The 19,254-nt window shown below is 54.5% G+C and overlaps 2 protein-coding genes across 2 annotated transcripts; one reads left to right on the top strand and one right to left on the bottom strand.

Annotated features, from left to right (window-relative positions):
* Window positions 1-5,420: 5,420 nt before the first annotated feature.
* C6H11orf68 (chromosome 6 C11orf68 homolog) lies at window positions 5,421-7,059 on the bottom strand. The gene is given in 5 exon segments (XM_031943629.1): window positions 5,421-6,313; window positions 6,315-6,365; window positions 6,367-6,606; window positions 6,608-6,889; window positions 7,037-7,059. Coding segments are annotated over 5 exon segments (762 nt in total). The 3' UTR covers window positions 5,421-6,147.
* A 2,284-nt stretch (window positions 7,060-9,343) lies between these two features.
* DRAP1 (DR1 associated protein 1) lies at window positions 9,344-11,340 on the top strand (the record flags this gene model as incomplete). Its single annotated transcript, XM_031943628.1, has 4 exons — window positions 9,344-9,552; window positions 10,502-10,592; window positions 10,859-10,947; window positions 11,152-11,340. Coding segments are annotated over 4 exons (489 nt in total), but the record flags the coding sequence as incomplete, so codon positions are not given.
* Between the last annotated feature and the right edge of the window lie 7,914 nt (window positions 11,341-19,254).

Raw genomic sequence — 19,254 nt, 5'->3', positions numbered from 1 at the left:
CTTAACGGGTGGGGGGCGCAGGATGCAGGGGGCAGGGGACAGCGGAACCAGATCTCCCTCTGGAAGGAAGGAGCCGTCCCCAGGAGGAAACAGAGGCGCCCTCCTTCCTTTTCAGGAATTCCTTTGCCCGGCATTCGAGGCCTTGCCCAAGGTGGTCCTGCCTCAGTTTCCGGGCCTATCTGTGAGTCGCCCCGTCTGTTCCTACTCCAGCGGGCTACGCAGGACAGTTCTGGGATCCCTCCCCCTGCCCCGATGCCTTCCCTGCAGGTTTGCCGTCGCTGCTCTGTCTGCCGGGGACCTTCCCTCTCTCTGCACCCTCCGCCTGCCCGATCCTTCCCATTCTTCGTTATTTGCTACAGAACTGGGTTAGGTCATATTTAACATGTATTGGTCAACCTGCCATCTGGGGGAGGGGGTGGGGAAAGGAGGGGAAAAGTCAGAACAAAAGGTTTGGCAGCTGCCAATGCCGAAAAATTACCCAGGCATAAAACTTGTAAATAAAAAGCCAGAAAAAGAAAAAGGAAAAAAAAAGCACCAACAGCAACAAAAAGAACTGGGTTAAGTGACTTGTTCAGCGATACAGCAAGGGTGTCTGAGGCTGGATTTGAACTCAGGTCCTCCTGACTCGGGGGTTACCCATTGTACCCCCTCGCTGTCCATCCCCCATTCTTTAAACACCAGCTCCACGCCTCTTCCTCCAGGAAGCCCTTCTTGGCTGCCCACGAGAGACAATGACCGCAAAGGTGCAGGCAGCATTTGGGCGTTGTCCCCTTGGCCAGGGGAGCCGGGGTTCTCTGGTCCCGGCACCTTAGACTCTTAATCCCCGAGAGCTCGGGCCGAGCTGGGTCTGGAAAGGGATGAGTAAAGTGGGAGCTAGAAGGAACTGGGGAAATCACCAGGGAAGGAAAAGGGGAGGAAGTGAGTCAGCACTTAAGGTGCCCACTGTGTGCGAAGCACTTTCTGGGCATGATTTACCGGGTCCTCAGGACCACCCTGGGGGGGGGGGCAGTTGTGATCCTTGTTTTATAGATGGGGAAACTGAGGCTGAGAGAAGTTCAGTGGCTCGTACAGGGTCACACACCGGGCCAGGATCAGGGCTTTGCTCACTTTCATCCAAACTCCCCAGGCCCCCTGTGCAGGAGCCCGCGTCGGGGTGTCCGGGGGGGCTCCGGGCCCACAGAGGGTGACCTCATTCCCCTCCCGCCACCGCCCTGGGAGAGAGCGCAGGTATCCTCCTCTCTGGGCTGCCCGGGCGTTTCCCAGAATCCCACACGCAGGTCTGCCACCGCTCCCGGGCGCAGACGCCCCCCCTGAGCCGGGGGCTCCTGCCCCTCGCGCGCTCTCTGACCGGGCTCGTCCCTTCCCTCCCTGAGCCTCAGTGGCGATCAGGAAAAGTGGGCGCAGGATGGTGGGGACCCGCACTCGGGGCCCGTGCCCCCGCACTCTGGGTCCGTGCCCCCGCACTCTGGGCCCGTGCCCCCGCACTCGGGGCCCGTGCCCCCTCGGGGCCCGTGCCCCCGCACTCAGGGCCCGTGCCCCCGCACTCGGGGTCCGTGCCCCCTCCTTCAGGGGTCCGTGCCCCCGCACTCGGGGCCCGTGCCCCCGCACTCTGGGCCCGTGCCCCCGCACTCGGGGCCCGTGCCCCCGCACTCGGGGCCCGTGCCCCCGCACTCGGGGCCCGTGCCCCCGCACTCGGGGCCCGTGCCCCCGCACTCGGGGCCCGTGCCCCCGCACTCTGGGCCCGTGCCCCCGCACTCGGGGTCCGTGCCCCCGCGGGGGAGGCCGGGGCTCCGGGGAGCCTGAGGCGGCGGCGGGCGGGGGCAGAGGGGGCAGAGGGGGAGCCCGGGGGGAGCCGGGAGCGCGCGTCCGCCCCGGCGGCCCCGGGGAGAAGTGCACCCGACCGCCCGTGACTCAGCGCGCTCCCACCTCCCGCCGCCGCCGTCAGGCCTGAGGCATCTCCGCTGCCGGCCCAGGCATTCCGATCCCGTGAGGCTCCGGGGCTGACTCAGCCCCGGGAGGCGGCCGCCAAAGACCCCCCGCCCCCCGCAAAGGGGCGAGCCCGGAGCCTGGGGGGCCCGGGGGGGGGGCGAGTCACGGGGCCAGCGCTGGGCGCAAGTCCCGGCCCTTCCCTGGGGACCCCGCCCCTTACGCCCGTTCCCCAGGAGCAGCTCCCGGGTCCGGCCCAGGGCCAGGGACCTTCCCGGGGGCATCCGAGGGGCCAGAGAAGGGGGAGCTCGGCAGGGCCAGGAGCGGCACAAAAAGGCGGCGGCCGACAGCGAAGCGGCTCGGGCATCTCCGGGGCCTAAACGCAAATGCTTTCGCACAACTAGAACCGATGCAGCCAGAGTCGGAGCCAAGGCCCGGAGGGGGAAGTCCCGCCATTCATTAGCTGTTGGACAGAAGCCCAACAAATGTAGCCCGGAGGGACTGACCTAAAGGTGGGTTAAAGAACCTCGAAAAGAAGTTTTTCCCCCCAAAAAGAAACAAACGGTGGGTCTGGGAAAAATCAAAATCATAAATGACCTAATAAACCTCGGGACACCATTTTGGACAACGAATTGTGCCCCGGGGTAGCAGGGATGTCAGAGGATGGAGACACTGGCTGTTGGAGCACTTGGGGGGGAAAGAGGCAAATTCATTTATCGCTAGTGAAGCTGTGAATGGATCCAACAGTTCTGGGGGGAAATTGGAATCATGCAAGAAAAGTCACAAATTGTTCAGTTCCTTTGATCCTGAAATCCCGGGACTGGATATTTCTGAGAGGTTCTTGACAGCAAGAACGTCTCCTGGAAGGCCAAAGTGTTGATGATAGCATTATTTGTGATAGAGAAGACAGTGTCCAACAATTAGCACCCCCTCCCTCCAGTCGGGAGGACCTGAGTCCAAATGTGACCTCAGGCACTTAACACTTCCTGGCTGTGTGACCCTGGGCAAGTCACTTACCCCAATTGCCTCAGCAAAAAAAAAAAAAATTAAGGATGTCTGCAGGAATTGCAGTCTCTGAGGTGAAGAAATATTATTGCATTCTTTCAGGGCAATCTCAATGAACTGGATAGAAAACGCCAGCTGCTCCCGCAAAATGAGTTACGGAGATTGAATGTAAACCAACACACATGATAGGTCCCCTATTTTTCTGGTTTTTTTTTTTTCTTTCGTGGCTTTTCCCTTTTGTTTTGATTTTTCTCTCCCAATAGGATTCATAAAGAAAAGTATATTTAAAAAGTTAATATGTGTATAAGTGTGTGTGTATAAGCAGAAAAAAATAAAACAATAAGTAAAAAAAGAAATATAGCTACTCTCTTGAATGATGAATTTGAAAAATCCAGAGGATGGTGTGGGGAAAAAAAGGAAGTGACGTCAGGCAAGGCAAGAAAACAGTCACAACAGTGTCACCGTGGAAGAGCGTAGAATTCAAGGCCAGGATAATTGTTACTTTTTATGCCACCACCTGTTGGGGGACACAGACTGTTTTGGGTGGGGGACTGTATTAGGTTAAAGAGTACAGTGGGGTCTTCATTAGAAAGTATCGGTCGGATCCATATAAAATGTTGTCAACAAAATGTAAAAAGTAAATTTTATAGGGGCAGTTAGAGCACCAGCCCTGGGGTCAAAAGGACCTTGATTCAAATCAAGCCTCAGACACTTAACAGACATTAGCTGTGTGACTCTGGGCAAGTCACTTAAGCCCAATCGCTTTTCAAAAACTCTTTTAACAGTAATCAAGGAATTAAAAATAATTAATAATTCAATAAATTTTTAAAATAAAAAAATGTTTCTGTGATTCCCCCCAAAGGACCAGAAAATATGTACTTTTTCCAGTCCTGTAAGGACTTGTGATGTATTATCATTGTCTGCAGTTGCAGAGACTGAGGCAAATGACTTGCTCAGGGTCACACAGCTATTCATGTCTGAGATTAAATTTGAACTCGGGTTTCCAGACTCCAGTCCCAGGGCTCTGTGGATGTGTATATTGAGCGCCCCTGATGGCATTTGAGGTGACCTGAGGTTTCAGCGTTTGGAGAGATCTCCTGATTCTTGGCCATACTGGCATTTCAAGGTGAAATGTGTGTTTTGGTGAGAGTCCTGAGGATCCATCATTAAAATTACTGCACCATCTCCCTGATGAAGGTCAGCCATACTCGCCCATTCAGTTCTGGGCCTGGTTCAGGCCTTTGCAGCAGCTGCCAAGATCTGGGCTGCCTGTGCAAGCCCACGTAGGCCAGACAAATGAGTGGCTTTCATCCGCTTGGTTCTTTCTGGGTAGCTAGCTAGTTACCGGGAATGGCCTTGAGGGAAACTTGGCCCGGCCTTAGAGCCTCCGGCAGACAGCAGGGGTGGCAAGGACTTTAGAAGATGCTATCGTTTAAGGGGAAGGGAGTCCCCCACTGTGGGGATTGGGGAGGCGACAGACACCTTCCCCGGAGCAACCCTTTCTCCAGCATTCATCACCAGGGCGCCCAACAGTCGGGACTCTGCAGCTGCACCTTTCCGGGACGCTCACCAGCGTTCTCCTGTCCCAGGTAAGCCCGGAGGCGACTTTATCTCCCTCTGCTCAGAACCCTCAAGCGGGAATCGCCTCCCCTATGCACCTTCCAGAGACTTAAGTCGGGGAAACTCGATTCCCCAACCACTGGGTACAAAATGGGCTGAGGGAACGCTGTATGTGCAAAAAGAAGGTAAGCTCCTGGAGGGCAGGCTCTAGTCACTGCTCTCTGCATCCCCGGCACCCGGCACAGAGCCTTGTGGGGATCACTGGGAACGTATTAACTGCCCCTTGAAGTAAACTGAGCTTCCCCCTAAGAGGCGGATGCCACAGCACAGAAAGAGCCCCAGATTTGAAGTCAGGGACCCCGGCAGCTGAGCTACTTGAGCTCCGTGTTTCGGTTTCCTCATCTGTACAATGGGGATGCTGGTTGTGCTCCCTACTTGGCAGGGCTGTGGTGGGGATGAAATGAGAACAGATGGCAAGCTCTCCACAAACCACTAGGTGCCCACGGGCACCGGGGCGCCCGGGCCACAGGAACCGGAAATGGGTCAACAAAACATTTATTCAGGGCTCACTAGGCACCAGGCACTGGGCTAAGTGCTGTGGATACAAAGGAAAGCAAAAAATCAGGTCCCTTGCCTCGGGGGCGCACATTCTAATGGAAGAGACAACATGTTAATAACTACAGAGACACAAAATATGTACAGTGTGAGGAGAAGGAAGGCAGTGGAGGTGCCAGGGAAGGCAGGAGGCCGAGCGGAAGAGAACGAGCGCTCCGGGCCCGGGGCCCGGCCTGGAGTCCAGAGATGGTACCGCCCGGGCAACTACAGCCAGGCCGTGCTACCCGGGTCACGGGGTCCAGGGGGGATAGTGTCAGAAGCCCGGGAAGGGAGGAAGGGAGCAGGCTGGGGAGGGCTGTCATGCCGGGGGAGGCCAAATCTGCTCCTGGAGGTGATGGGAGCCAGGGAGTCAAATGAAGCAGAAGCGTGTGGTAAAGCCTGAGGCTCCCCAGTCTCGGGCCGAGGCTAGCCCTTCACTTCCTCAGTCCCAGAAGACCTGACACCATTGCTCGTCACATCTGACCTGAGCAACTGACACCTAAATCTGTAAACCAGAGGACCAGGAGGGGAGGGGGTGCTTTGTTGAAGCAATGGGAGGAGTGGGAGCGGGACAGGGGCCCAGGGAATTGCAGTCAGAGCAGGGAGCAGCCGGCACCCTCTCCGGGGGCTTGCCGGTGGCCCAGTCCACAGTCAGGGCTACAATTCCCAGGATGCAACACTCCACCGACTCTTGGGTGCCAGCCAGGGATGGGGGAGGAGCAGCTCTAAGCAGGGGAGGGAACCCAGCCGAGGCTCTGGGCCAGCAACCTGAGCTCCAGGAAGAGGGTCCCTTTCTCCCTCCATTAACTAGGTCACAAGGGGGGAAGGGAGATGGGAATGGCGCCACGGCCCCACCTCCTCTCCCTTGCAGGGTGGCAACTGTGCCCTCGCCCTTTCCTGAGGCCCGAGGAGGCTGGTCCCCAAAGGCCGGAAGGCGGGCAGCCCTGGGGTGGGGGCTGAGCAGAGGGCCAGGTCCCAGTCCCGAAGTCCATCCCCTGGAAGGCCGGCCAGAATGATTGTCTGCGCCCTCCCCACCCCCGGGTGTCTGGGCTCCCACCCCAGCTAAGTCAGGGCTGTGTTGTTGAGCCGGTCCAGGACTCGGGAGCAATGGGGGTTTCCGGGGTGGTGGCTTTCTTTCGGGAGGGTGGGACAAGGTGCCGGGTTGGCCCGGGATTTCCCAGGTTAGACATCTGGCTTGGGTCAGCCCGGGCATTTAGGGCCCGGGGATGGCGTCGGCCTTCAGCACTCCCTCCTGGTCCGTGAAATCTTCCCTGGGGCCGAATGGCCCCTTCCTCCCTCCGGGCTCGGGGGCTCACCTTGGCCACCTGCAGCTTGCCCTCCACCACGGCCCTGGCGATGCCGGCCCACGCGTGGTCCAGCTTGAAGCCCGGGCTCAGGTGCATCAGCCACTTCCCGGTCAGGACCTGGTGGGTCAGCGCCAGCTCCCTTGGGATGCGGGCTTGGGCCGCCTGCGGGCCGGGCCCCCTCCCGGTCCCCTGGACGTCCCCGGCTCCAGGGGAGGGTCGGGTGGGCCCAGCCGATCCAGCCCACGGGCTTGGGGTTCGGGGCGCTGGGGCCCCCGTAGCGGGAGACTCGGGAAGGGGGGTAGGCGGCCAGCCAGGAGTCCAGCTCACAGGGAGGGGTGCTGCGGGCGTCGAAGACCAGCCAGGGGTCCATGTCGGCCGCCATGGCCTCCGCGGCCAGGTGCTCCGCCGTGAAGCCATCCTCCTGGCTCCCGTGGGGGATCTCCTCCTCGGGCAGCTCGATCCTGGGGAAGGGGGGAAGGTGAGGCCTTGACCCCACCCTTTGGGCCCCTAAAGAGGGCCGGGAGTCAACGCCCGGGGCGCTGTGACCCCGGGCAGCCACTGACTGGCTGCCTCAGCTTCCCCGTCTGTAAAACGGGTACAACGAGAGCACAGCCCCCTGGGGGGGGAGGACCGAAGGAATTCACAGCGAAATCCAGGGCCCCGTCATGTTGGCCGCTTGGTGAAGGACCGTTTTCGTTGCTAATTACAGGTGGGGACGTAAAACCCCTCACCCCCTTTTCCAAAGGGAAAAACCCTTTTAAAAAAAACCCCGGGCCCCCAAAGGGGCCCCCCCCCCCCGGGGGGCCCCCCCCCCCACCCACGGGAAAAAATTCCCCCCTTTCCCCGGGTTCCCCCCCCCCCCCGGGGGGCCCCCCTTCCTTCCCCTTCCCCCCCCCCCCCCCTTCCCCCCCCTGCTTGGCCCCGGGGCCCCCCCCCCCGGCCCCCCCCCCCCCCCACCCGCCCCCCTTTTTCCTCCCGGCCCGGCCCCCTGGCCCCCCTTTTCCCCCCCCCCCCCCCCACCCCGCCCCCCGGGGCCCCCCGGGGCCCCCCCCTTTTGGTCCCGGCCGGCGGGGAAAAAAGGGGGGGGGGGGGGGGCCACCCCGGAGGGCCCCGGGGGAAAGGGGGCCCCAAGGCCCGGGGGGCCCCCGGGGGGGCCGGGGGGGGCCCCCCGGGGGAAAGGGGGGAAGGGGGTTTTCCCGGGAAAAGGGGAAAAGGGGAAGGGGGGGGGGGGGGGGGGGGGCCGGGGGGGAAAACCCCCGGGGGCGGGGGGGCCCCCAAGGGGGGGGAGAAAACCCCCCGGCCGGGGCCGGGGGGCCGGGGGGGCCCCCGGGGGGAGGCCGGGGGGGGGGGGGGGGGGGGTGGGGGCCGGGGGGGGAACCCCGGGGGGGGAAAAAGAAGAAGGAAAACCGCCCCCCCGGGGGAACCCGGGCCCGGGCCCCCCGGGGCCCCCCGGGCCTCCCCGGGCCGGGCCCCCCCCCCCCCTTTCCCCCCCTCCCCCCCCTTCCCCCCCCCCCCTCCCCCCCCCTTCCCCCCCCCCCCCCCCGGCCCCCCCCCCGGGCCCTTCCCCCACCTCCCCCCCCCCGGGGAACCCCCTTCCCCCCCCCCCGAAACCCCCCCCTTCCCCCCAAGGGCCGGGGCCCCAAGCCGGGGGAAAAAGGCAAGGGGGTCAAAAAAGGGGGAAGGGGGGGGGGTGGGGGGGGGGGGGTTTTTTTGGGGGGGGGGGGGCGGGGCTTCAGGGAAAAAAGGGGGGGGAAAAAAGGGGGGGGGGCCCCGGGGGGGGGGGGGGGGTTAAAAAAACCAAAAAAGGGGGGGGGGGGGGGGGGGGGGGGTCAAAAAGGGGGGGGGGGGGTCAGGAGGCTGGGGCCTTGGGGCTGGGGTCAGGGTTTGGGGGCTGGGGGCCAGGGGGGGGGGGGGAAAAGGGGGAAGGGGGGGGGGGGGGGAAAGGGGGGGGGGGGGGTTTTGGTTTTTTTTTTCCCGGGGGGAAAGGGGTTAAAGGGCCCCGGGGGGCCGGGGGTTTGGGCCTTTGGGGTTTTTGGGGGGCCCCCCCCCCCCTTTCCCCTTGGGTTTTTTCCCCCCGGGCCCCTTGGGAAAACCCCCAAAAAATTTTTTTCCTTCCCCCGGGGCCCAAAAAAAACCCCCCCCCCCCGGCCCCCCCCTTTTTCCCCCCCTTTTTTCCCCCCCCCCCCTTTCCCCCCCCGGGGCCCCCCCCTTTTTTCCCCCCCCCCTTTTCCTTAAAATTTTTTTTTTTTTTGGCCCCCCTTTTAAAAACCCCTTAAATTTTCCCCAAAACCCCCCCCCCCCCCCCGGGAAAAGGGGGGGCCCCCCCCTTTTTTAAAAGGTTGGGGGCCAAAAAATTTCCCTGGGGCCCCCCGGGGGGGGGGGGGGGGGGAAAAACCCCCCCGGGGGGGGAAAAAAACCCAAAAAAGGGGGCCTTTTGGGGGGGGGGAAACTTTTTTTCCCTTTTAAAAGGGGGGAAAACCCCCTTTTTTCCTTTTTTCCCTTTGCCCCCCCCCAAAAATTTTTTTGTTTTTTCCCCTTTTTTTTCCCTTTTTTTCCCTTTTTTTTTTGAGGTTTTTTCCCTTTTGGGTTTTTTTTTTTTTTGGGAAAAGGGGGGGCCCCAAGGGGGGGGTTTTTTTGTTTTTGGTTCTGAGGCAGGGGTTGGGCCTTTTGGGGGGGGGAAAAAAAAGTTTCCCCCTTTTTTAAAAAATTTCCCAACCCCCTTTTAAAAACCAAAAAAAAAACCCCTTTCCCAATTAAAAAAGGGGGGGGGTTCCCGCTCCCCAGCTCTTTCCCCCTCCCCCTCCTTTCCCTTTGCCTCTCTCACCTTTGGAAGGGTCACCAGATTCTGGATCAGAAGACCCCACACTGCCCCTCCCGCAGCTAAATCTTTTCCTGCTTCTGGGCCGTTTTTGGGTGTGCTCTAAAATGAGGGGGGTAAATGAAAACTTCCAAGGTCCCCTGGCAAGAGCCCCACCCCCATCCTCCGTCAAGAACCCCTGGAGCCCAAAGGAGGCGCTCAGCCCCTCCCCTCCCCTCCTAGGAAACAGTGCATTGAGTTGGAGCAACAGTTTGATTTCCTGAAGGACCTGGTGGCCACCGTGCCGGACATGCAGGGAGACGGAGAAGACAATCACCTGGATGGCGAGAAAGGGGCGCGCAGGTAAGGGGAGCAGGGGGCACGCGCTCCTCTCCCTCCCCGGGAGGCGTTTGGGTTAAAAAAAAAACTTTTCAGAAAAAGGGGGGGGGGGGGCGCTTCTCGTTCAGAGGAGAAGTTAGGAAACATTTATTCGGCTCCTGCTGTGCGCCAGGCGCTGGGAAACCCCATTTTCTGTCTCTGTCTCTCTCTTCACACACGTATGCACACACACGTGTCAAAGCTCAACCTCTTGCTTTCTTTTTCCGAGTTTTTATTGCTTTCTTCTGTCTTTATGTCGCCTGAATTTCTCAGAATCGAAGAGAGTTCTGTGTACCCAATGAGGTTGTTTGTTTGTTTGTTGCTGAGGCAGTCAGGGTTGAGTGACTGGCCCAGGGTCACACAGGAGGAAGTGTTAAGTGTCTGAGATTAGGTTTGAACTCGGGTCCTCCTGACTCAGGGCTGCTGCACCAACCACTGCGCCTCCCAGCTATCCCACCGATAAAGTTTTTAAAGGGAAAAAATCAGAACTCATCAGCCCTTAGAAAAAGTCTGTACGGGAGTGCAGCACTCCGCCCCCGGGGACCCCCCCCCTCAGCCAAGGGGTCAGAGCTGGGGGACGGGGAGGGCTTCTCCAGCCAGTGTTCTCGGCTCGCCGCTGGTGTTAAAGCCCGTGCACGCACGGTGCTCCTGGGTCTCTTTGCTTCTCATGCATCGGTTCGTACAAATCTCTGGGGGTTTCTTTGAGACCCTCCCTTTCCCCTTCTGATGCCCTATGGACCGTTATCTTCCCGGACTATTTGACCCACATCTCCAAAGGGCCTCTCTGACCCAGGCCCCTCCAAGGCCGAATGGGGGTGTCGGCTCGTCAGGCCCTGCATTCGGTGCCCCGTGCCCTCGAGCGTTCATAAACATTCTTCGCTGTCGCCTTAGTTTCTCCATCTGGAAAGTTCTCAAGTCTTATGTCTGACTCTAGGGGCCGGAAGCCTGGGAGCAGCCGGAAAAATGGTGGTGCCGGAGGAAAAGGGAAAGACAAAAAGCAGTCCGGCACAGACTCGGAGCAGGAGGTAAGCCGGCCCCTTAGACCGTCAGCTGGCCGAGGGCAGGGCCTGCTTCCCGTCGGTGTCTCAGAGGGCTTCTGCTTGATTGCTGCCGAGCTCATGGCCTGGCCCCGGGCCTCTGCCACCTCTGAAAGGAGGTTGCCAGCCTCTCCTGGCCTCCTCTGGCCCCCGTCAGCCTCCCCCGGCCTCCTGACGTCCCTGAGCCCTGGGCCTGGCCCCTTCCCCCTGAGCTCAGGCGGCCAAGGGACTGACCTGGCTGATGCCGCCCACAGGATGATTCTGAGGACACAGAGACAGACGGGGAGGAGGAGATGCCCCAGCCCCCAGCCCAACCCAGCCGGCCCCCGGCCCCATTCCAGAGGTGAGGTTGGCGGCCAGGATGGGGAGCATCGTGGGAGGTGGGGGCGTGGCGCAGGCCCGAGGGAATACAGAGGGGTCTGTCCGTGGGGGAGGCACGGCCTAGGTGGGAGACGGGCCCCCTAGTTCTCCAGGATTGTCGAGGGGGAGCGGTTCCGGCCTTGGGCACGCCTCTTCAACTAACGCAATCGCCTCTCTCCTTCCACAGCCCCCCGGCCCCTTTCCTCCCCTTTTCCTCCACCCTGCCTCTCCCTCCGGCCCCCCCTGGCCCCACAGCTGTTGAAGAAGAGGAAGATTATGATTCATAGGGCCACCCCCGGCCGTCTCACCTCCTCCTCCCACCCTCCACCCTCATTTAGTCCATTTTAGGGGCTGAGGGGGAGGTGGGGGGGAGGGGAGGGCCTTCTTAAATTTATTAAAAAATTTTAAAAAGAAAGAGGCTTTTGAGTATTTGCATCCCCCCCCCCCAGCCCTGCATCTCTGGGGGCTCCCCCAGGCCTCATCCCGTCCCACTCCCATCCCCCTCCCAGGAGAAACGAAGCCTGGGGTTGCTGGGAGTCCCTCCTCCCGTTCCTCACTTTGCTGATTTGTGAGGGAGTCATTGGGCCCAGTGACCCCAGGGAATGGGCAGGCTGCCAGACCCCCTGCTCTGGACTGGGCTCAGATCCTTCTTCCCCCACTCACCCGTTCCCTCGCCTGCACGCTGAGGTGGCTGCCCCCCTGTTGCTGGGGGGAGCTTTTTGTAAACCTTTGAGGCAGCCCCAAGTCCTCTTGCTGTCCCCTTCTCCCCGCCCCCCCCAGTCATCCATTAGGCACTGGGAGCCAGAGTCACTTAGGGCAGCCCAACCTCCTCCACCTTTCTCTACCTGCCCGGTGACTGAGGGTCCTGAGGAGTCCCAGCAAACCCTCTGGACCTCCAGGGAGGGAGCCTGGGAAGCCAGAGGTAGGTGATGGTGCCTAGGGAGAGAGCAAAGGTGAGCGCAAGGCCATCGAGATGGAAGGGACCCGGGACTTTGGGCAGATGTTACAGATGGAGAAACGGGTCCAGAGGTCCCAGGCGGCTCCACAGGCGGCAGCTGCTCTCTGCAGGGCACTTTATGTATCATACCATAAGGCAGCAGTTCTCGTCCCCAGGGAAGGGCCGCCTACCCTCAAATGGGCGATGTGATTGGCCAGCGTTGCAGTCAGTTTAGGTCGCCCCGTTTTCTGTCCATTTGTCTTGCTCCCTATGCAGAAAGCAGCTGTACCCCAGAGCTCCCCAGCTCCCCATCTTTCCCCCAGCCTCTTCCCTGGACTAGCCCCTTAAGAGTCCCCATAGTGAGTCATGGAGACTTGAGCCTCTGGTGGAGTTCATCTAATAGTGATGAGTTGGGGGGAAGCAGGAACCCCGAGGCTGGCCCACGGTGGGGGGAGGGGGTGGTCTCCTGCCCTGTTCAGTCCCAATCATTCACCTGCATTCTGTTTAACTCCCTCCACACCTTCCCCTCCCCCCCACTTCTGCATGGAGCCCCTTGTCCTCAGAGTTGTAGAATTTAGAAAGGCCTGGCCTTCAGATGTCCTCGGACCATCCAAATGTCCCTATCTCGAGATCATCCACCGCCCTCCCCAGCTGGACCACCGGAGGGCCTTCTAGCAGAGACCTGGGATCCCCTTTGGGCTGAGTCCTGGGCATCAAATTTAGGATGCTGCTGAGACGGTCCATCCCGGGCCCCCGCAGGGCCCCCCTCGGCCGACCCCCGCCCGAACCCACCAGAGACCCTATAATTTCTTTCCATTTGGGGCCAGTGCTAAGAACCCCAGATCGTTTTCAACAGATACCCAAAGCTTTACCGGGGCTCAGATTATCCGGAGGTTCTTCTGCCTCGACAAGGTGAGACTTGAACCAGATCTCAGAGAAGGAAAGGGAGAAGGGGGTTGAGTCAGTGTAGGGAAATGGGCTATGCCCACAAAGATCAGCCATGTTTACGGGAGCAGGCCAGTGCTGGAACTTCTGGCCGATTCATCTCCAGGAGGCTGAGTAGAGGCTCCAGCTTTGGGGAGTTGGCAGGGGGTGTTGAGTCAGGCCCTAGCACCTCCCAATTGCAGGGTGGGCCGGGAGGGCCGGCCTCCTCCCCTTTTGCAAGGAGGCAGGGCAAGCCTCCAGCTCCTCCCAGGCCTCCGGGCCCAGGATGGACAGTGTGCCAGACACCAAAGACTATTTTTGTTAAATTTTCCTGCCCATTTTGGGAATCCGAATAATTTTTCCCAGTGGGCACAGTGCATAGAGCACCGAGTTTGGACACATACTGGCAGTGTGACCCTGAGTGAGTCATTAACCTGTTTTCCTTTTCCCATTTGGGGTTGGAAGGGGGCAAACCCGGGAACTTTGCTGAGGAAAACCCAGATGGTGGCAGGAAGAATCGGACGGGACTGAGATGACCGAAGTGTCTCCCGGCGCCCTTTCTCCCGCTCCTACCTAGAGAACCATTCTCGGGGATTTTTTAAAAAGCTTTTTTTTTCCCTGCAGACAATCCAAGCACTGACCCTCCAGGCCTTGGGGAATTTGCTCCTCCCCACCCCCTCCCCTAGATGGCAAACAATCCAATATTAAACATGTATAATGATGTTTTTTAAGACAAAAAGGAAAAAGAAAATCAGCCAAGGGATCTGGCTACTCAGAAACTCTGATGTGACCTTAAGGAGGAATCTGGGAAGACTCCAAGGGGGAGGTGACCTTTGCGCTGCCTGGAGGTGGCAAGGCAGGGTGGGGCGGCAATCCGGGTACTGGGGCTCTCTGCTCTGGAAAATGAGAGGGTGGGTTCGTTGTGTGCACGTGGCCCCAGGAAGGGGGCAAAGAAGTCATGTCCCAGTTCTGTAGAAAAGTTCTTTATGTGATAGGGTCACATAGAGCGAAGGGGCCTTAAGACCTCATTCTGCATTAAACGAGACAGAGCAAGGAAAAAACCATTTAAGTAACAGGCGGGGGAGGAAAGAATCAAAAAGCCCAGGATGGACTAGAGCCCAAACCCATCAGAGGGAAATGATTTTCAAGCTTAAGGTATCTTGGAAGGACTTTGGGAAAGGCCTATCTCACTTGGGCAGAAGGGAAACAGGCATGGGGGAAGGGACCCGGCCAAAGGGCCAGCGGGCCACCCTGCCCTGGTTCCAGGGCCTGGCCCCAGGCCAGCGAGGGCCTCCCCCAACATGGAAAAACAGTTAACCCTTAATAATAGGTAGGACTAGGTCAAGGTCAATCCAGCACCGTGGGAGAGCCCCAAAGCACTGCCAGTCTCCTGGCAGAAAGGGAGTGAGAGGCCCCTGACCACCTGCCAAAAAAAAAAAAAAAAAACTTTAAACACTCTCCCTTGCTCCCTAGGAGCAAAGCTCAACATTTTAAAATGAGCAAAAAAGCCGAAAGGGCCCTGACCGTGTGTTAGAATCCTAGTGTTAACTCAATGGAATTGATACAATGCTTATTGGTTCACACATTAGAGCAAATCCTTACAAAGTGTTAAGTCACTAGTATCGATAGAAACAATGCTTGCGTTTGCACCTTTGAGAGTTCACACATTGGTTCATACTTTTGGGAGATTTCAGGGTTCAGTATGAAATGTCCAAATTCACACCTCCCATAATCCCACTCTCGGAGGAAGAGTCAACCTTTGAGTTTACAGCTGAGCTCAGTCAGGAGAGTTCAGTTGTAAAGATTGAGAGGGGAGCGTCAGCTGGAGATTGAGAAGCCAGAGTCAGAGCTGAGCTAGAGGCAGAAGCTGGAAGAGCTAAAAGACAAGCTGCAAGAGCTCTTGGAACCAAGGAGTGAGAGAGGCCTCTAAGACAACTAACCGGGCTATATTGAAGGAGACAATAAAAGATTTGAACTTTTAACACTGGGCTGCATTTGGAGTGATTATTACTTGGAACGGAAACTAAGGCTACCTCCAGAAAACCTCCCCAAGAAACCTGCTCCCAGAGAGAACCACCATATATTTTTAAAAAGAAGAGAACGCCACAACTATGGAAAGCTACTATGGCAAAGGGAAGGTCAGAGCACAAAGCCAGAAGAAGACAGCAATGGCAAAATGCTAACCTGGGAACCCTCCAAGGGGAATCTGAACTGCTCTCAAGCTCAAAAGGCTCTATTGGAAGAGCTCAAAAAGAATTTACAAAATTATAAGAAGTAGAAGAAAAATGGTGAAAATTAAATGAGAGCTATGAAAATTTTGGGAGGAAGGCCAACAGCTTGGAAAAGGAAGCACAGAAATTGACTGAAGAAAACTTTAAAAACATCTTCAAAGACAAAACTCAAGAGAAATATAAAAAGATAAATAGGAAAGAAAAAAAAAACTGCTTTTTTAAAAAAGGTTAACTTGTTTACACCTCTACATGAGAAAATGATACTTGTAACTTAAGGATTGTATCTTTGTTAGGGTACTTAGAAGGACTATACATAGACAGAGGGTGTGACTATAAGTTGATTTTAATGTGATCATATACAAATTAAGGGGTGGAAAGATTGTGGGTGAATTACATCATATGAAGAGGTACAAAGTACCTATTATAGTAGAGAAAAAGAAGGAAAAGGGACTTTGAACCATAATTCATCAGATTTGGTCCAAAGAGGAAAGAAATAAAATACGTTTTTGGCTTAGTCTAAAATTTAATCTCACTGTATACTGTACATTTTGGGAAGTAAGAGGAGAAAGGAACAAGAAAGGGAGGAGGCTGATTGAAGAGAGGGCAGAAGTAGAAGGGGAAAGGGGTGAAAAAGGAAGGGGAGAGGCTGATAAAAGGGAGGGCAGATTGAAGGAGGTAGGGGTCAGAAGTAAAACACTTGTGAAGGAAAAGGATGAAAGGAGAGAGAAACATACAAATGCAGAAAAATACAGTTAGTAATATTACTAACTATGAATGTGAATGGGATGATTTCTCCATAAAACGGAATTGAATAACAGACTGGATTAAATGCCAGAATCCTGCAATATGTTGTTTATCAAAAATATATGTGAAGCAGAGAGATACGTACAGAGTAAACCTAAAACACTGGGACAGAATGAATATGTTATGCTTCAGCTAAAGGGAAAAAAAAAAAAAAAAAACCTGGCAGGTAGCGATCCTAATCTCAGACCAAGCAAAAGCAAAAATAGGTCTAATTAAAAGAAATAAGGGAACTACATCTTGCTAAAGGGTACCATAGATAATGAATTACTATCCATACTAAATATATACACGGTATAGCATCCAAATTCTTAGAGGAGAAATGAAGTGAGTTGCAGGAAGAATTAGCAAACTACACTAGTGTGGGAATTCAACCTCCCTCTTTCAGAACTAGATAAATCTAACCACAAAATAAATGAGAAGTTAAGGAGGTGACTAGAATGTTAGAAAAGTTAGGTTATCATATGCTTCTGGAAAAAATTGAATGGGGATATATATATATATATATATATATATATATATATATATATATATACCTCTTTCTCAGAGGTACATGGCACCTACCCCAAAACTGACCATATATAAGGGTATAAAAACCTCACAATCAAATACAGAAAGGCAGAAATGTTAAATACATCCTTTTCAGATCATGATGCAATAAAAATTATGTATAATAAAGAGTCATGGAAAAATAGACCAAAAATGATCAGAAACTAAATAATCTAATCCGTCAATTTCATTCAAGAGAATGACCATAATGAAACAACATACTAAAACTTATGGGATGCAGCCAAAGCAATTCTTTTTTTTTTTTTTTAAATTTAATAGCCTTTTATTTACATGATATATACATGGGTAACTTTACAGCATTAACAATTGCCAAACCTCTTGTTCCAATTTTTCACCTCTTACCCCCCACCCCCTCCCCTAGATGGCAGGATGACCAGTAGATGTTAAATACATTAAAATATAAATTAGATACACAAATAAGTATACATGACCAAAACATTATTTTGCAAAGCAATTCTTAGGGGAAATTTTATATTGAATTTTAAAATTTTTGTTTTGTGAGGCAATTGGGGTTAAGTGACTTGCCCAGGGTCACACAGATAGGAAGTGTTGTGTCTGAGGCCAGATTCAAACTTTAGTTCGCCTGACTCCAGGGCTGGTGCTTTATTCTCTGTACCATCTAGCTGCCCCGTAGGGGAAATTTTCTATCTCTAGATGCTTATATGAATAAAATAAAGAGGAGACTAATAAATTGGGCATGCAACTAAAAATGCTAGAAAAATAACTTTTCAAAAAATCAATTAAATGACAAATTAGAAATTCTGAAAATCAAAGAAGAGATTAATAAAAGTAAAAGAAGCTCTTGGACTTATAAAATAAAACAGTTGGTTTTATTAAAAAAAAAAAAGACTAACAAAATAGATAAGCCTTTGGTTAATTTGATTAGAAAAAGGAAGAAAACCAAATTATCAGTATCAAAAATGAAAAGGACAAACTTATCACCAATGAAGAGAAAATTAAAGCAATAATTAGGAGCTATTTTGCCCAATTGTGTGGTAGTAAATCTGACAATCTAAAATGGATGAATATTTATCAAAAATATAGATTCCCCAGAGTAATCAAATACTTATGTAGTTCCATTTTAGAAAAATAAATTGAACAAATTGAACAATAAATTGAAATAAATTGAAGTGAATTCCCTAAGAAAAGGATAGATTGATTTACAAATGGATTCTACCAAACGTTTAAAGAACAATTAATTCCAATAGAGTAACAGATGTGGCTTCAACTCTAGCTTGCTGATCCCTGCATCTCATTGTCTTTCTGCTAAGAGGCCACTGGGAGGCGACACAGTGCACAGAACCCTAGACCTGGAGTTGGGAAGATGAGCTCAATCTAGCTTTAGATTTCATCCTTTCAATTTCAGTCTACCCCAGTTTCCTCATCTGTAAAATGGGGATCATGATAGCCCCACCCTCCTAGGTTTGTTTAGAAGCTAAAATGAGGTTGTATTTATAAAGTGCTTTATGCAAATGTTATAATTCCTATAATTTCATTCAAACTCCAGCCTTCGGGAAGCTCCTCTAAAGGATGGTCGACTGGTACTCTGAGTGGGATTTCAGGATGCTTGAGAGCCTGCCATGATGTTCTGCAGCATTTTCAACGTTCCCTCTGTTAACCTGGTTGACATTAATGGCGACCACGTGTTTTAAGCCTAAAGGTTTGGCTAAGCACATCCTGAACTCCCGCTGTCCTTTCCTGCGTTGATCCCAGAAGCCACCTTGTCATGGTTCTTTCTGGCAAGGGCAAGAGACCCCCAAAGGCCCCCTCTTTTCCGACTTCTCTTTCTGCTAGGTGACTGACTGATTGAGAGGTGGAGGTAGAATGGGAGCATGAAATACAGTTACCTAACATCTGAGTAATCAGGACCAAAGAGAGAGTCAAAGTGCTTTGGGAAATCTGAGCAGGAAACAGATCCCTTTTAGTTGGGGGCTTCCTGAAAGAGGGGGCATTGAAGTGGAGCATAGAAGAAAAGGATTCACAAGGGGACCCCCCCCCCTTTCTGTGAAGGCAGCCCATGCTATTTCTGAAAAGCAGGGATTAGGGAATCAGGAGGCAGAGTGAATGGCTCCTGAGGGCCGGGCTGGGTTGGCCTCCAAGATCTCTTCCAGCTCTTATCTTCTAAGCATTTACGTTCCTTTCTCAGGCTTTAGGCTTCCACCAGACTGGACTTAAGGTTCCCCTGCCGAACTTGTCCCTCGTCATAGGCATCAGCCACCCCCCATTCCCAGTGTCTCCCCTCATCTGCTGTTGCTCAGACCAGCCTGTCCATTTCCTCCTGTCAGACATTGGTCCTGGCGGTCCCCCAAGTCTCCCTCCTCATCTCCACCTCCTAGCTTCCTTCTCCCAGAAGCCTTTGCCCCAGATGCTCTCCATATAACTTGTATTTAGTTTGTACATAGTTGTTTGCATGTGGTTTCTCACTGTTAGAGCAGAAACTCCCTGAGGCCGAGGGCTGGGATTTTTTGTCTAAGTTTTTAAATTTATTTTTATTTATTTATTTTTGCTGAGGTGATTGGGGTTCAGTGACTTTCAGGGTCCCACAGCCAGGAAGTGTTGTGTCTGAGGGCAGATTTGAACTCTGATCCTCCTGACCTCAGGGCTGGTGCTCTGTCCACTGCGCCCCCTAGCTGCCCCTTTGTTTAGGTTTTTTAACCTTTTTTTGGATCAGGAGGTGCTGAGCATAATCTGGTACATAACAGGGGCTTAATAAATGCTGGTAGACTTGACATTGTGAATCCTTCCCTTCCAGGCTCCCCTTCGATGCCCCCTCTTTCAGGAAGCCCCCAACTAAAAGGGATCTGTTTCCTGCTCAGATTTCCCAAAG

This window comes from Sarcophilus harrisii, chromosome 6 (genome assembly GCF_902635505.1).
Source record: "Sarcophilus harrisii chromosome 6, mSarHar1.11, whole genome shotgun sequence".
In the NCBI taxonomy this organism is placed as follows: Eukaryota; Metazoa; Chordata; class Mammalia; order Dasyuromorphia; family Dasyuridae; genus Sarcophilus; species Sarcophilus harrisii.
This window is presented reverse-complemented; position numbering and strand designations above follow the sequence as displayed.